General features: G+C 40.7%; 1 protein-coding gene across 1 annotated transcript in view; it reads right to left on the bottom strand.

Moving 5' to 3' along the window:
• Positions 1 to 12,551, bottom strand: part of ADGRD1 (adhesion G protein-coupled receptor D1) — a 156,188-nt gene that overhangs the window by 1,332 nt on the left and 142,305 nt on the right. The window contains 2 exon segments of the mRNA XM_054392762.1: positions 2,155 to 2,196; positions 3,019 to 3,145. Of these exon segments, the coding sequence (XP_054248737.1) occupies positions 2,155 to 2,196; positions 3,019 to 3,145 (169 nt within the window).

Raw genomic sequence — 12,551 nt, forward strand, 5'->3', positions numbered from 1 at the left:
CTAGGACATGTTCCCATTTTCTAACTAAGCAAACAGCCCCAGGCTGGACCACAGGCTCTTCCCTTTGGCCAAACTCTCCTGGAGCTCACACAGCCCTGATGCTACCTGTATGCCATGAGATCTAAACCAGCTGCCAGCCTTTGGGAAACTGAAATTGTTCATAGATGCTGGATGAAACTCCCTAGAGATGTAGGAAAATTCTGCACCAAGGTGAAGATATTCAGCTTCATGAAGAAAAGATGTTAGGACAGTCATTGTTTAGACAAGTGGGTGAGATTTATTAAGGCTTACTGGCTAGAAGTCATTGACCACTGTTATGATAAAGAACATCTTGCCAGGAGGAGCTTAGACTGCAAATCACACAAAGTAATCTCTTCCTTGTTCTACACTGGCATGGCCTCAGCTACAGTACTGTGTCTATTGTCCCAGGAAAACCAGGGATCAGCTGGAAATAATTCTGAAGAGAGTAGTGAGGATGATCCCTGGTCAAGCAAGCACAAGTTATGAGAAGCTCGGGTTGTTTAATCAAAAGAGGAGACTAAGGCAAGACAGTAAGTCTTAGTCTTCCCTTTCCTGCAGAGAGGAAGGGAATTATCTACTCTATAGCAGCTAAGTCAGGAAATTAGAAGCTTCAACTGCATTAAGAAAGATGAAAACTATGATTCAGGAGTGGCAATAGTGAGGCACAGAGCTAAACGGCTGGGGGAAATCCAGGGGCTTCAATGACTGAGCTGTCAGGGGTGACACTGGACATGTGCTGTGGGAGAGGCTGCTCAGGTCCCCATCAGACCTGTTCTCCTGTGCTTCTCTCTTTGTGTGCATTCCTTGTCAAGGTGGGAATAAAGCTTGGAAATCTCTGCAGAATTCTCTTTACAGTATCTGCGCTTTACTTCTATGGTAAGAATGAAATTCTCAGGTAGAAGTCTTTCAGTTTAGCTGAGGAAATATTCTAGAAATGTAGAGTATATGATGAGCCAAGACCTGCTCTCCAGAAATGACAGTTCACAGTAGCTGTATACCAACTGGGTTTTGAGGATCCACATTCTGAAAAGTTTCAGAATTTAATGTCTCATGAGGCTCCTGGAAAAATGGCAGCAATTCAAATATTTATATTTGATGTCAGACTTTTTAAGCCTGACAGCAGGAAGAAAACTTTCTCAGCCTGAGGGTAAATAGAATAAAGAAATATTTTTCCTCCTTACCTTTAACCTGCCTGCTTAACTTTAGTTGATTTCAATAAAAATCAAGAATTTCATAGTCAGTCCGGACTCTATAAAGTGATTGTGGCAAAGATTGTATTGATGCTCTAAGACTGGTTAGGTTGGCAAATACTAATAAAGAATGTCTCCCCAGAAGAGTTGGAGTGCTATTGTTGCACAGGAAGAAGCAGCAGCCTATGGGTCAGAGCTACTTAGCAGCTGTGGGAGGATCAAAGCCATGTGGGGATTCACTGAGCTGTGCCCCCTGTCAGCATGCTGGAAATGATTTTCATAAGAGACTTTTGTTATCAGCAATAAATGCTACTGAGTGTTTTCTGCTATCTACCATGAAGTGAGAGGTTGCTTAAAGCTCCAGGCCCAGCAGAGATGGTCTCCACAAGCCCTATGCACATAAGCCTTGCCTTGACTTTACCTCAGCTGCTGTGGGACAGCCTTAATGCAAAAAGATGCCTTTTGATCCACTATGAAATCCTGAAGTTCCTGCCAAGAAAAATGCCTAGAGTGTGTTCCACTTTGTTTGGTTTTTCACTAGGGAGTGGATGAGCAACATCCACAAGTATGCTTTTCTGAGAATGATATTTATTTTCCTCTCTGGAACTGCAGAGCCAAAGGCCTCCAATAGGGACTTCCAGAGTGAGTCCTGCTCCCACTGTCAAAGCATCTTCCCTTATCAGCACACCCATCGCCTGCTCATCCCCTTCAGCCTTCAGGAGTGCTTCTTTCCTCAGTCTTCAGCTGCTTTATCTTTTTGTTTGTTTAAAACCTTTCTCTGTTAAATAAAATCAACATCAAGCAGAGGTCAAAATGCCAGCTGTTTTGAAGTCATTAGTGTCTTGTATTAATTGAAAGAAAAGTGGAGAAAGTCTTTTCTGGGTTTACACCCATTACTTGGATGTGGTAACACCAAATTTGTTAACACCATCTGGTTACATACCTCTGAATTCAGAAGACAGTGAAACAGGAACATGAAAAATCCCTGAAAACAGATAAAAGGGAGAAGGGTGAAGGGTAAAGAATGAAATACAGGAAGGTATTTCTCACACTATTATATAAAGTAGCTGGAGATGTACAAATACCAAAAAGCAGGCCAAACTGTGTCCCATGTTAAACTGGAGGCACCTGCAGCATTAGTGAAGCTTTACTGTGACCCCTTTCCTGTGAAACAACACGTGCTAAACTTAAGGTTACTAAAGGAATGATCTCACTGGAGAGAAGCAGGAATTCTAGTTTTGTAATCGTTATTCAGAAAAGAATTATAACACAGTATGGAGTTATGCCTCTGCTGGAACGTCTGCTTAAAGCTAAGCAGATGCTTACATTCCCCCTTGAACAGAGAGATTTTTCCAGGCTGGTCTCTGAAGACAATGAGGATCTAGTTGGTTGCATGCATGAGTCATGTGCAGCATGCAGAATAGCTCCACTTTTCTCCTTAGGCTGCACCTTTCCCACAAACTTCTGTTCACTTGCATTTAGCTTCAGTAGTGAAGCCTCAAACTGACACTGAAAATTTGTTCTGGTATCTCTGCTGAAGGATCTTGCCTGTGGTGCATGGTGCTGGAAGAATGAATTTCATTTCTCTTTCTCAATTATAGCTACTGGAAACACTACGAAGTGGGATAAAGGTTCTGTTCACACAGAGGCTAAACAATTGCCAGCACTGTGTGGTCATTAAGGCCTTAGAGGAAGGGAGAGAGAACAAAATCTAACGAACACAAGCATGTGAAAACATCACTAACGATCCATTTATTGGATCTCAGCAGCAGTTCAGTAGCCACAAACCTTCCCAGCAGGCACTTACCTGTAGTGAATTGAAAACAGCAAATATATACTGAAAAACTAATGCATGAGCATTGACAGCCAAAACCCCGAAGATCCACGAGCTTCCCAAGATTGGTAAGAGAACAGCAACAGCTTTAGCTGTTAGTCTGAAAGAGAAAATGAAAACAGGAAATGTGATGAGAGAGTGAAAGAAATTGCAGCCCCCCCCACACACACACACCAGGTATTTGTCAGCAATGTCCTGGCAGCAAGGCAGAGTGTGTGCAACTCCCTTCACCATAAAATTCTTTCAGTGGGCAAGTCTCTGAGCTCCTCATTCCTCATCTGTGAAAACTGGGGTAACAGAACTTTAGTATCACATGGGATAAATACAGGTTAGGAGTCAGTAACTGGGGGTGCAGGGGAAGAGCTGGAGAGATGGTCACACAACTACCTCATCCTTATCTTGTTTACAGTGAAATGTCATTTCATCAGTGAGGAGTCGAGTGTAAGAGCCAAAAACAGAGGGCAGAAATTGAGAACAAAGGCAGCATCACATGGGAAAACCAAACCCACTCCATAGCACCTCCAAAATCCATTTGCTCAGCACTACAGCTGAGTCAAGACAACATGGTATTTCCCTTCTAGAAAGCGACTTGGGAGTATTAATCATCAAGAGCAGGAAGAAACTTGATGGACCTCTGCTAAATGCCAAATCCTCTAACACCCCAGAATTATTCTGCTTACAGCCTGCTTTGTTCAGAGTTGATTCAGTGAAACATATGCCAAATATTGAAATATCCTGTGCTTCTTGGAGGTCCCTTCTGATATATGTTCACCCTGCTTAGCTGGGAGGACTTGGCAGAATTCCAATAAAAGGTGGTATGACAGCAGAAAAGCTAATAGCACTGAGAAATTACGAGGGGGGTTTTGAGCTTTCCTTAATGAGTTGTGGGCAGGGAATTTGTTATAGTTGAAGATTATGTGGTATCCTGGAGAATTAAATGATCACAGAAAGTCTTCTGCAGTAGCAGAATTCTGTAGACCAAATTTTGTATAAAGAGTAAATAAAGGGAACCACAGAGAAAACAAAAGCATTGTGTTTAGGATTGTAAAATCACAGTTAGGTCTCTTCAGCATATTCTGCAGTAAACACCAAAGAACTATGTGCTTTCCACAAAGAGCTCATCTCCTTCATCTGCAACAGGAATTAAGAGCAGCCAAAACCTCACAGAGCAGCCAGGACCCTGTAGAACAGGTATGGGCAATTCTTGCATCTTTTTTCTGCTTTGACATCAACATTGCTTAATGTCTCTCTATAACCAAATACTACTCATCCACTTCCAAGAAAGACAGGCACAAAGATCATTGCTTATCGCCCACAATTGTCTCCTCCTTATGAAGCCCTCAGAGCATTGTCTCTGATTCATGCTAATGATTTCTTCTTAAGAATTGTACTTTTGTGTCTGAGTATGCCCTGTAATATTGACTTCAAGAGTACCATAGTAATAGCCCTACAGAGCGTTTCTAGTGTAATCACATTAAAAATAGGAACATCAGGATTACTGCAAGTCCTTGCAATCTAAAAAAGGTCCTCTAAATTCATAGAAGATATCTCTGTTGTGGACTGTTACGTCTGACAACTGAGATGCAGCCATCTGTGCAGGAAGTCCCCAATAATTTCTGTGGTGAACAATGGGAGCATGTATTCAGAGAAGAACCACTCTGCTTGACCTCTGTAGCCCCCTCCAATCCCTCCAGATTTTTGGTTAAAACAACCAACACCTCTACAGCTCGTTTTCACATCAATTTGTTCCAGTGTAGGCAGGTGTGAAATAGAGCAGGTCTAGGTGACCAGGTGAGTTAATAAGTCACCTTTCACTTTTTCCCCATAAAGTGCTGTACACCTAGTTCACAGCACTGGGCAACCCAAAAGCATTCATGATGTTTGTCCACTCTGTAATCACTCCAAAACCCCCATGATTCCCACAGGGCAAAACATTCTTGCTGTCAGGACACTACTAACTAGACAACCCAGTGCAATTTTGCCTGTCAAGGACAAATAGACATCAAACCTTTGCACAGCCAGGTAGCTATCAGTCAGTGACAGCTATCAAAGGACAAACTCTTCCTCCTAGGCAGCTGAGTACAATGTTGGCAGCACAAGACAAAAGGCACAAAGGGACCTGTCTCCATGTGAAACATCTTGAACCAAACAGGCAGATGGACCTATTCCCTACTTACCAGAGCACTTACAGACAATTAAACTTTACTCCTGTTGCAGTCCAGGGGATAGATGCACAATTAAATATGCACTTAAAATATTTCATAGAATCACAGAATGGTTTGGGTTGGAAGGGACTTCCAAAGGTCATCTAGTCCAACTCCCCTGCAGTGAACAGGAACATCCTGCACTAGACCAGGTTGCTCAGTCCAACCTGACCCTGAATATCTCCAGGGATGGGGCCTCAAATACCTCCATGGACAACCAACCTCATACTAAAGAACTTGTTCCTAACATCCAGTCCAAATCTACTCTAATTTAAAACCATTGCCCCTCATCCTATCACTCCAGGGCTTGTAAACAGTCCCTCTCCAGCCTTCTTGCATGCCCCTTTCAAGTACTGGAAGGCTGCTATTAGGTCTTCCTGGAGCCTTCTCTTCTCCAGGGTGAATGACCCAAGCTTCCTCAGCCTGTCCTAGTAGGAGAGGTCTTCCAGTCCCCTGCTCCATCAGGTCCATATCTGTCCTGTGTTGAGGCATCCAGAGCTGGATGCAGTACTCCAGGAGAGGTCTTGCCAGAGTGAAGTGGCAGAATCACCTCTCTTGACCTGCTGGCCGTGCTGCTTAGTCCAGGGTACAACTACAGACAGAGAAGCTGAGAAGGAATTTGAGGGAACAAGAGTAGTGAGAAACTAAAAGTTAGCCCATTCTTGGTGCAGCTATATTTTTTCAGAAATCAGCAGATTTCTATTTAGCTGGAAGCCTATGGAAGAAAGTTGTTTTGGGGAGATTAATGTCCTACTTGTGTCTTTTACCCTCTTGTACAGATTAAAGCGCAGGATCAGGAGAGAAACGAAATAGAACTTGGTGATGAGAGACTGCTTGTAATTACAACAAACATAAAACAAATGAGAATTTTGTACAACACAATTCAAAGAAATCTTTTAATTAAACTCAGAGACAAGACATCTTGTTCATTTCAGTGACCTGAGTGCACACTTCATTATATCCTTGATTAAAGTGTGTGTGGAAGAACCACATAGGCTTCATGTTTACAGGGGAAATCTGGGATGAGGAAGAATCTAGATTTTTAACTCTTTTTCTGTACTTATTCACATTTTTATGTACTTGACCATGAATACTTCTGCACCACTCAATTTACTTCTGCAAAGAGTATGTTCAGCTAGAAAATGGAAGACCTTAAAGCTTGAGCTCTCCTCTTTGATTTAAAAATGCGTTTTGAAAGATATAATTTGAAAACAACTGGTAGGCATTTATTTTCATGGATCAAGAATGCTTCTGGATATTTTGCTGTCAAGATTAAAGTTCATCACCTCAGCTCTAACATAAGACATGCCTCTCTGAGGAGCTGCCAGCAGACCACCTCCTGCAATGAACTTTCTGCAGAAAGGATGATATAATCCTACACAGCCCTTTTCCTGCAGGACTCGGGGAAGGCTAGGGGGAAGGACACACAGAAACACCTGGAAGATGGATTAGATACATTCAGATTCCATGTTTTTTTTAGATGTCCTCTCTAACTTTATACAGCAAATGATTAGTATGCCCAACACTGCTACACTTGTCTTCATTACAAACCACCCTTTTTTCTTTTTCTCTTTTGTTCTCACACTTTCAAATTTTATAATGTTTGCAGTTTGGAATATAATTTTCCCCAGCCAGTTTGTTGCCAGAAATAAGTTTTCATTATTTATTTTTGAGTCAGAGCACAAAAAGCTTCATCTGTAATTTGTAGTTGGAGGCAGAATTGAGACAGATATTCACTTTCAATGTTTTCAAAATCATTCTTACAGTTTGGACTTTCCAGGAGCCTTTCACATCAGAAATGCTTTATGTAATTTAAAAAATAATGTATTAATAAAGACTGCTCACTCTTGAGCACAGGCTCCAGCACTTGAGCAGCAGAAATATGTAGCTAAAAATGAAAACAAAACACAGATGTAAGATTTTTCATGCAAAAGTATAAATGTTTCATGCACATCCATTTAGAAGAGCAGCCATGTGAGGGTAAAATTCATTTAAGACTATCTAAGGGTCAGCTCTGCATATGTATCACCTAAACCTTATTAAGACTTTTTTTTTTTTTTTGGTCTAATTATCACATAGTTTTCTATGCTTCCATGCTCTGAATTTCATCTTCTGTATGAGACTATTAGTTCAAAGTGTTTATGAACTTTACTCACCAAGGAAAGGACTCAGCTGTATTATTTCTGGCCCTCTTTTATTTTCTCCCATTTACCCCTCCCATTCCCATCCTTATTTCATTTTATCTTTGAACTTTAAAAGAGAAAAATACTAACTGTAAAATGCTGCATCAGAACATCATTAAGGTGGCAAGGTTAAAAAGTCTTAGAAATACAAAAGTTAATGTTCCACTAGGCACATTAATTCTGACACACTGCACATACTTTATTCTTTTTTATTCCATTTTTCTTTGCTACATGAATATTTTAGTAGATTAGTTCTAGTACACTAAGATATAGAGTGCAATCAAATGCCTGTTGTTTTTGGAGAAGGAATACTACATGACTTAACTGTGCAACCTTAAAAAAGAAGTCACTACCATCACTTGGGCTTTATATTGTCCCACCAGGACTTCATAAACCTTGCTAAATTCTTTCTCTGTCCTTGTGCCCTAATGTATCAGACAACAGAATGGCTATTGCTGTATGAAGGTCCCTCTAAATTTCTGTGTGCCCCTTCTCATGCTCTGGCCTGTGAAATTAGAGGCAACCAAACAGCCTGGTTCTCACATACACTATAAGAAAAATCAGGTATTGTTACTCTTCTGCATTCTAATAACATCAGATCTGGTGAGGCTTTTGTCTCTCTACATCTATATACAGTAAGCGGTCAGTCCTGGAATTAATTATTTAGGAAAAAAGCAGAACCACAACAAAAGATTTCTTTTCTCCTGTTATTGCTTCATAATATAGACAACTTCTGGAAACACAAAAATATCTTGACTCTGATTAAATTTTTATATCCAATGTGTATGGAAAAGCCTTTGGGATATCACTAACTGTATATAGCCAATCTATCAGTTTAGTTTGCACTCAGGGTTGTGGCTTATTGTGCCCCAACACAAAAAATCTCCTCATGTGGGCTGCAGAGACTTCTGAAGCACCACTCATCAAGAACCACTTTGGCATGACTTGATATAATTCAGATTTGAATGGTTGTTCATTGCAAAAAGCAAGCAGCAACAAATTCATGCTACACAGTGCCACATGCATTGCTATCAGACCTGAAGAGGCTGCTCTGCAGCCATTGCTGGTCCTTGGAAGTTCATACATAATCCCACTCACCTGAGCGCTCATGCATGAATCCTGTTCTTGGGGTGGGGAGTCCTTTGAAAATCCTTAAATTTTCTGATACACTTCTTGCAAGAGCAACATTAACTTAACCTGTTAACCAAGCTGTTCATTTAACATGAATTCACCCTTTAAATCCGTTGGGGAAAAAAAAAGTGCCCCCCTCCCCCCGCTTCATTCTTACAGGAAGAGATTCTAATTCCTAAGAAGTCAACCTTGCCCACTAAAGATCTCCCACTCTTTGTTTGGTTTCGTTTGATCATTCATTTCAGTGCAGGATTTTGGTATTTTCTGTGTATGTAGCTCAGTCAAAGGGACCACTAGCCCATGGTTTGCACCAGCTGAGATCCTGAAGTGTGCACTGATCAATCCACAGAGGAAGGGAAGTTTTCTGAGTTTGATAATTATCATAGATGTAAGGATGTCCTGGCATTCAAGAAGTAGAGGTTTCAGCACCTCTGTGATATATTTTCATTACCAATGTCATATAAAATCATTGCACCGTTACTGGAGTTACTAGCAACGTTTCACCAAGAGCAAGGCTGGACTTTATAGTTTTATTGTATTTGCAATTGCTTTGGAACAGCTCCACTCAATTGAGATTGCTCCCTTTCCCTTATTTAATCTCTGCCCTTTTCTGCTATTGCCCTGAGCAGACTGTCAATATCTTACACCGATGCAGAACAACTCCACTGACAGCTACAAGAAAGAAATTTCACTGCTTGCAGAAAGAAAACTTTATTACTTCTGTGAAGGGAACCCCTAATTCACAAATCAATTTTACTGCTTATATATGGAGCACTAATCCTTTTAAGACTTCTGACATGCACTTCTCCATCATGATGCCTGCTGAAGAACTAAATTCAGACCCAGAAGCCAAGTTTATATAATAATTGGAGGAAATACTGTCTAAAAAAAGAAGCAAAAATCCTTCACAACTGTTCACCAAAATTGCTACCCTGACAAATAGGCCTTTTAACTGAAATTTCTCTCATTTCTTAAACTCTTCACTAGTCACTGTCAGCAATATCCTTTGTACTTTATATAAAAATAAACAAATCCCAAATCCTCTAACTAACACTTCAAACTAATGCTGGGGAAAGATGAATTTAGCTTCAGTTTCCAATTTGTTACATGCAGAGTTCACTAACTCCGAAGCTGGAAGCTAGAGAGCTGCTGGGAAACCACATGTAGCAATTCTGACTATGAATGAAAACTTTTCTCATTCAGGTTCAGCAGTGCTTCCAACATGCACCTGTACTCCTTCTGACCAGCACTCAGGCTTGCAGTCCCACTGGTGACTGAGGAGTGGCAGTTCTGACCACAGCTTTCTGCTGTGCTGCTGCTCCCTTTGTTACCTGATTCTCCAAGGAGCAAACCCGACACTCAGTGACTTAGGTGGTGAATTGCTACCAACAGCAAACAGATGAGTGGAAGAATACCAATAATGACACATTTTTTGTAGTGAACTAACCAGTGAGCTTCAATGAGAAGATACACAAGATCCAAAGCCACTGATTTAATTGGAAGTCTAAAGGATCAAGCTCCCTTTCACTCCTCAATAAAAAACAATCAAGTGTCAGTAGAGTTAAGGCACAGTGGGTAGTGTAAGTAGCTCAGCAGAGGAATCAAAGTGAGGCTTGAGTCAAATCGCTCAGGACCTCTCTAACTTAGCAACCAATTTACTTTGTATGTTGCATGCAAGTGACATTGAGAATAGATATTTGGTCTTTTTTTTTTTTTTTTCAAAATGAAATTAATCTCTGAACTGTGCTAGACATCTTGATCTACCATGTAGAGCTCTCATCTCAGAAAGGACAGACAGGGATTTTAATTCTGCTCCTGTCACTGAGCAGTAGTTCATGAACTCCTCCAAAACACACATGCACTTTTCTCTCCTCCTATTCTTTCTTGACTGTATAGACAATAAGGCTGATGGGACAAGGAATGCCATTTAATTAGCACATATGCAGTTCCCACCCTAATCTCAGGTGATTTCTAGGCACAATTATAATAAATTTAAAAAAAAAAATACAAGAGAAAACAAAACAAGCCACCTGCAGATGCTATTCCCCCTTTTATTATTTGTTATTTGCCCTTTCAAAGCAATGCTGTGAAATCGAGTAAGAAATATTTGCAGACACTTCAGATCATTGCTTTCTGGCAGATGCCATTTATAATGCAGGGAAGATGCTGCTAGTCAAAAGTATTGCAGCTATGAAAAAAAAGACAATTCTAGACTGCAGCAACAACTATTTTGGATTGATTTTTATCATGTGAGTGGGAAGTGGCATTACTCCTCTTCTGTTAGGTTCAGTGGAAAATACCCAGCCCACTCAACACAAGAAGGCAGATGATGCCAAAGAAGTGGTGCTTCTCAGAAGTCTTCCCAACAGCTAAAGCTGCCTGTCACAGATACAGCATTTGCCCAGACTATGGGAGGTCTGGGCTCAAATCACTCCTCTGCCTAAGGGACTGCAGTTCCCTTTTTTCCAGCAGAGCATTTTAACTCCCTGCTTGATGCTCATTCTTGCCTATTGAACCTGTTCTGCTTACACTAAATAATTAACCATTCTCTGGGTCAGAGAGGGAAGGTGTACTCCACAGATTAGTCAGGAGGCACTTCTCTCTCAGGAGAGTCCAACCTAATCCTTGCTTTATTAATATTTCTTATTTTATATTAAATATTCAGTGAAGTAGGGAGTGAAATCCAAGTCTCACTTCAAACCCCCATCAAGCCTGACAAAATAATGGACATGACCTGAAGTAAGGGTACCTCGGGAATTTTAATGTTGAGAAGACAACTCCAGGGGCTAGCAGCACTGACTTGATTTCAGCATCTAACCAGGGATTTAGAAATCCATGTCTTGCTGAGGCCTCCCACAGATCAAGTCCAATGTCATGTCTATCATTTCCTAATCCTAAAACTACAAAAGAAAAAAAAGAAACACTTCCCCAAAGAAAGTAGTAAGTACGTAACTAAAACATATCCTTCTACTTGTCTTTAATGCAAGCTATTAAAAGAATATAAAGAATTAAAATGTAATGTTCTTTCAAGCTGAATTTTCAATGGTTATGATTTTCCCAGGGGAACTGAACTTGCAGTGGGACTTTTCCATTCTCTTTCTAACATTCCTTTCTCCACCATTTTTTGACACCAATTCTCTCACTCCACTGTCTCTGAGACAGCATTTTCTACTTCTCTGTCCCCAAGCCCGAGGTTAGAGCTAATTTTCCACTGAACTTTGCCATTGAGTCATCAAGGGAAACAAGAGTTTGTAGTCACAGTAAAAGAATGTTCACATCCAAACAAGGAGAATGGATGACTGCATTTGGATGAGGAGATCTAGACCCTGCTCTGAGAGGCTTTGTACCCCAGGATACCCAGTTGTCTGTGTATTCACTCCCAAGAGACACCCAAAAGCTTCCCTGTCCTTAGTGAAGTCGTTTTTCAAAAGTGACTGGGAGTTTGTGCCAGTGAATAGTCTGGTGGCAGATTTCTGCTTTAACCATCAAAACATTGTGTCTCTTTGTGCTTGCTTTCATGCTCTGACTCTACTGAAGCATCACTTGAACCTCAGGCACAGCCCCAGTGTAATAGAAAATGTTTCCTCTTTTCTCATAGCAACCTCTAGAAAGAACATTCAGTTTAAATATTTCCACTTAGTTGATCATTGAAGATCTGCTGAGCACCTTCACAGGTAAGCAATGATGCAGTCCTTCTTTGTAATAAATTCACAATCAGTGGTGCATTTCTTTCAAATGCAGGTAGACTAAAGGGGTGCCTGTTTGCTTCAGTCACACATTTAATTCGATGGAAGTCAAAAAATTGCGGCTGCTAAAAAAATTTCACGGCAGACTCTGGTAATGGGTGAAATTTCCCCAAAGTTGGTATTGACAACCACAGCAAGATGCCAAAATAGTCACATTCTCAGAAAAGCATGAGGAAAATGAAAGCAACCTAAAAGAAAAAGGAAAAAAAAAAACAAGCCCTCATCCTTACAATAGTGAAGAT

The sequence above is a fragment of the Indicator indicator genome, chromosome 26 (assembly GCF_027791375.1).
Source record: "Indicator indicator isolate 239-I01 chromosome 26, UM_Iind_1.1, whole genome shotgun sequence".
NCBI classification, from domain to species: domain Eukaryota; kingdom Metazoa; phylum Chordata; class Aves; order Piciformes; family Indicatoridae; genus Indicator; species Indicator indicator.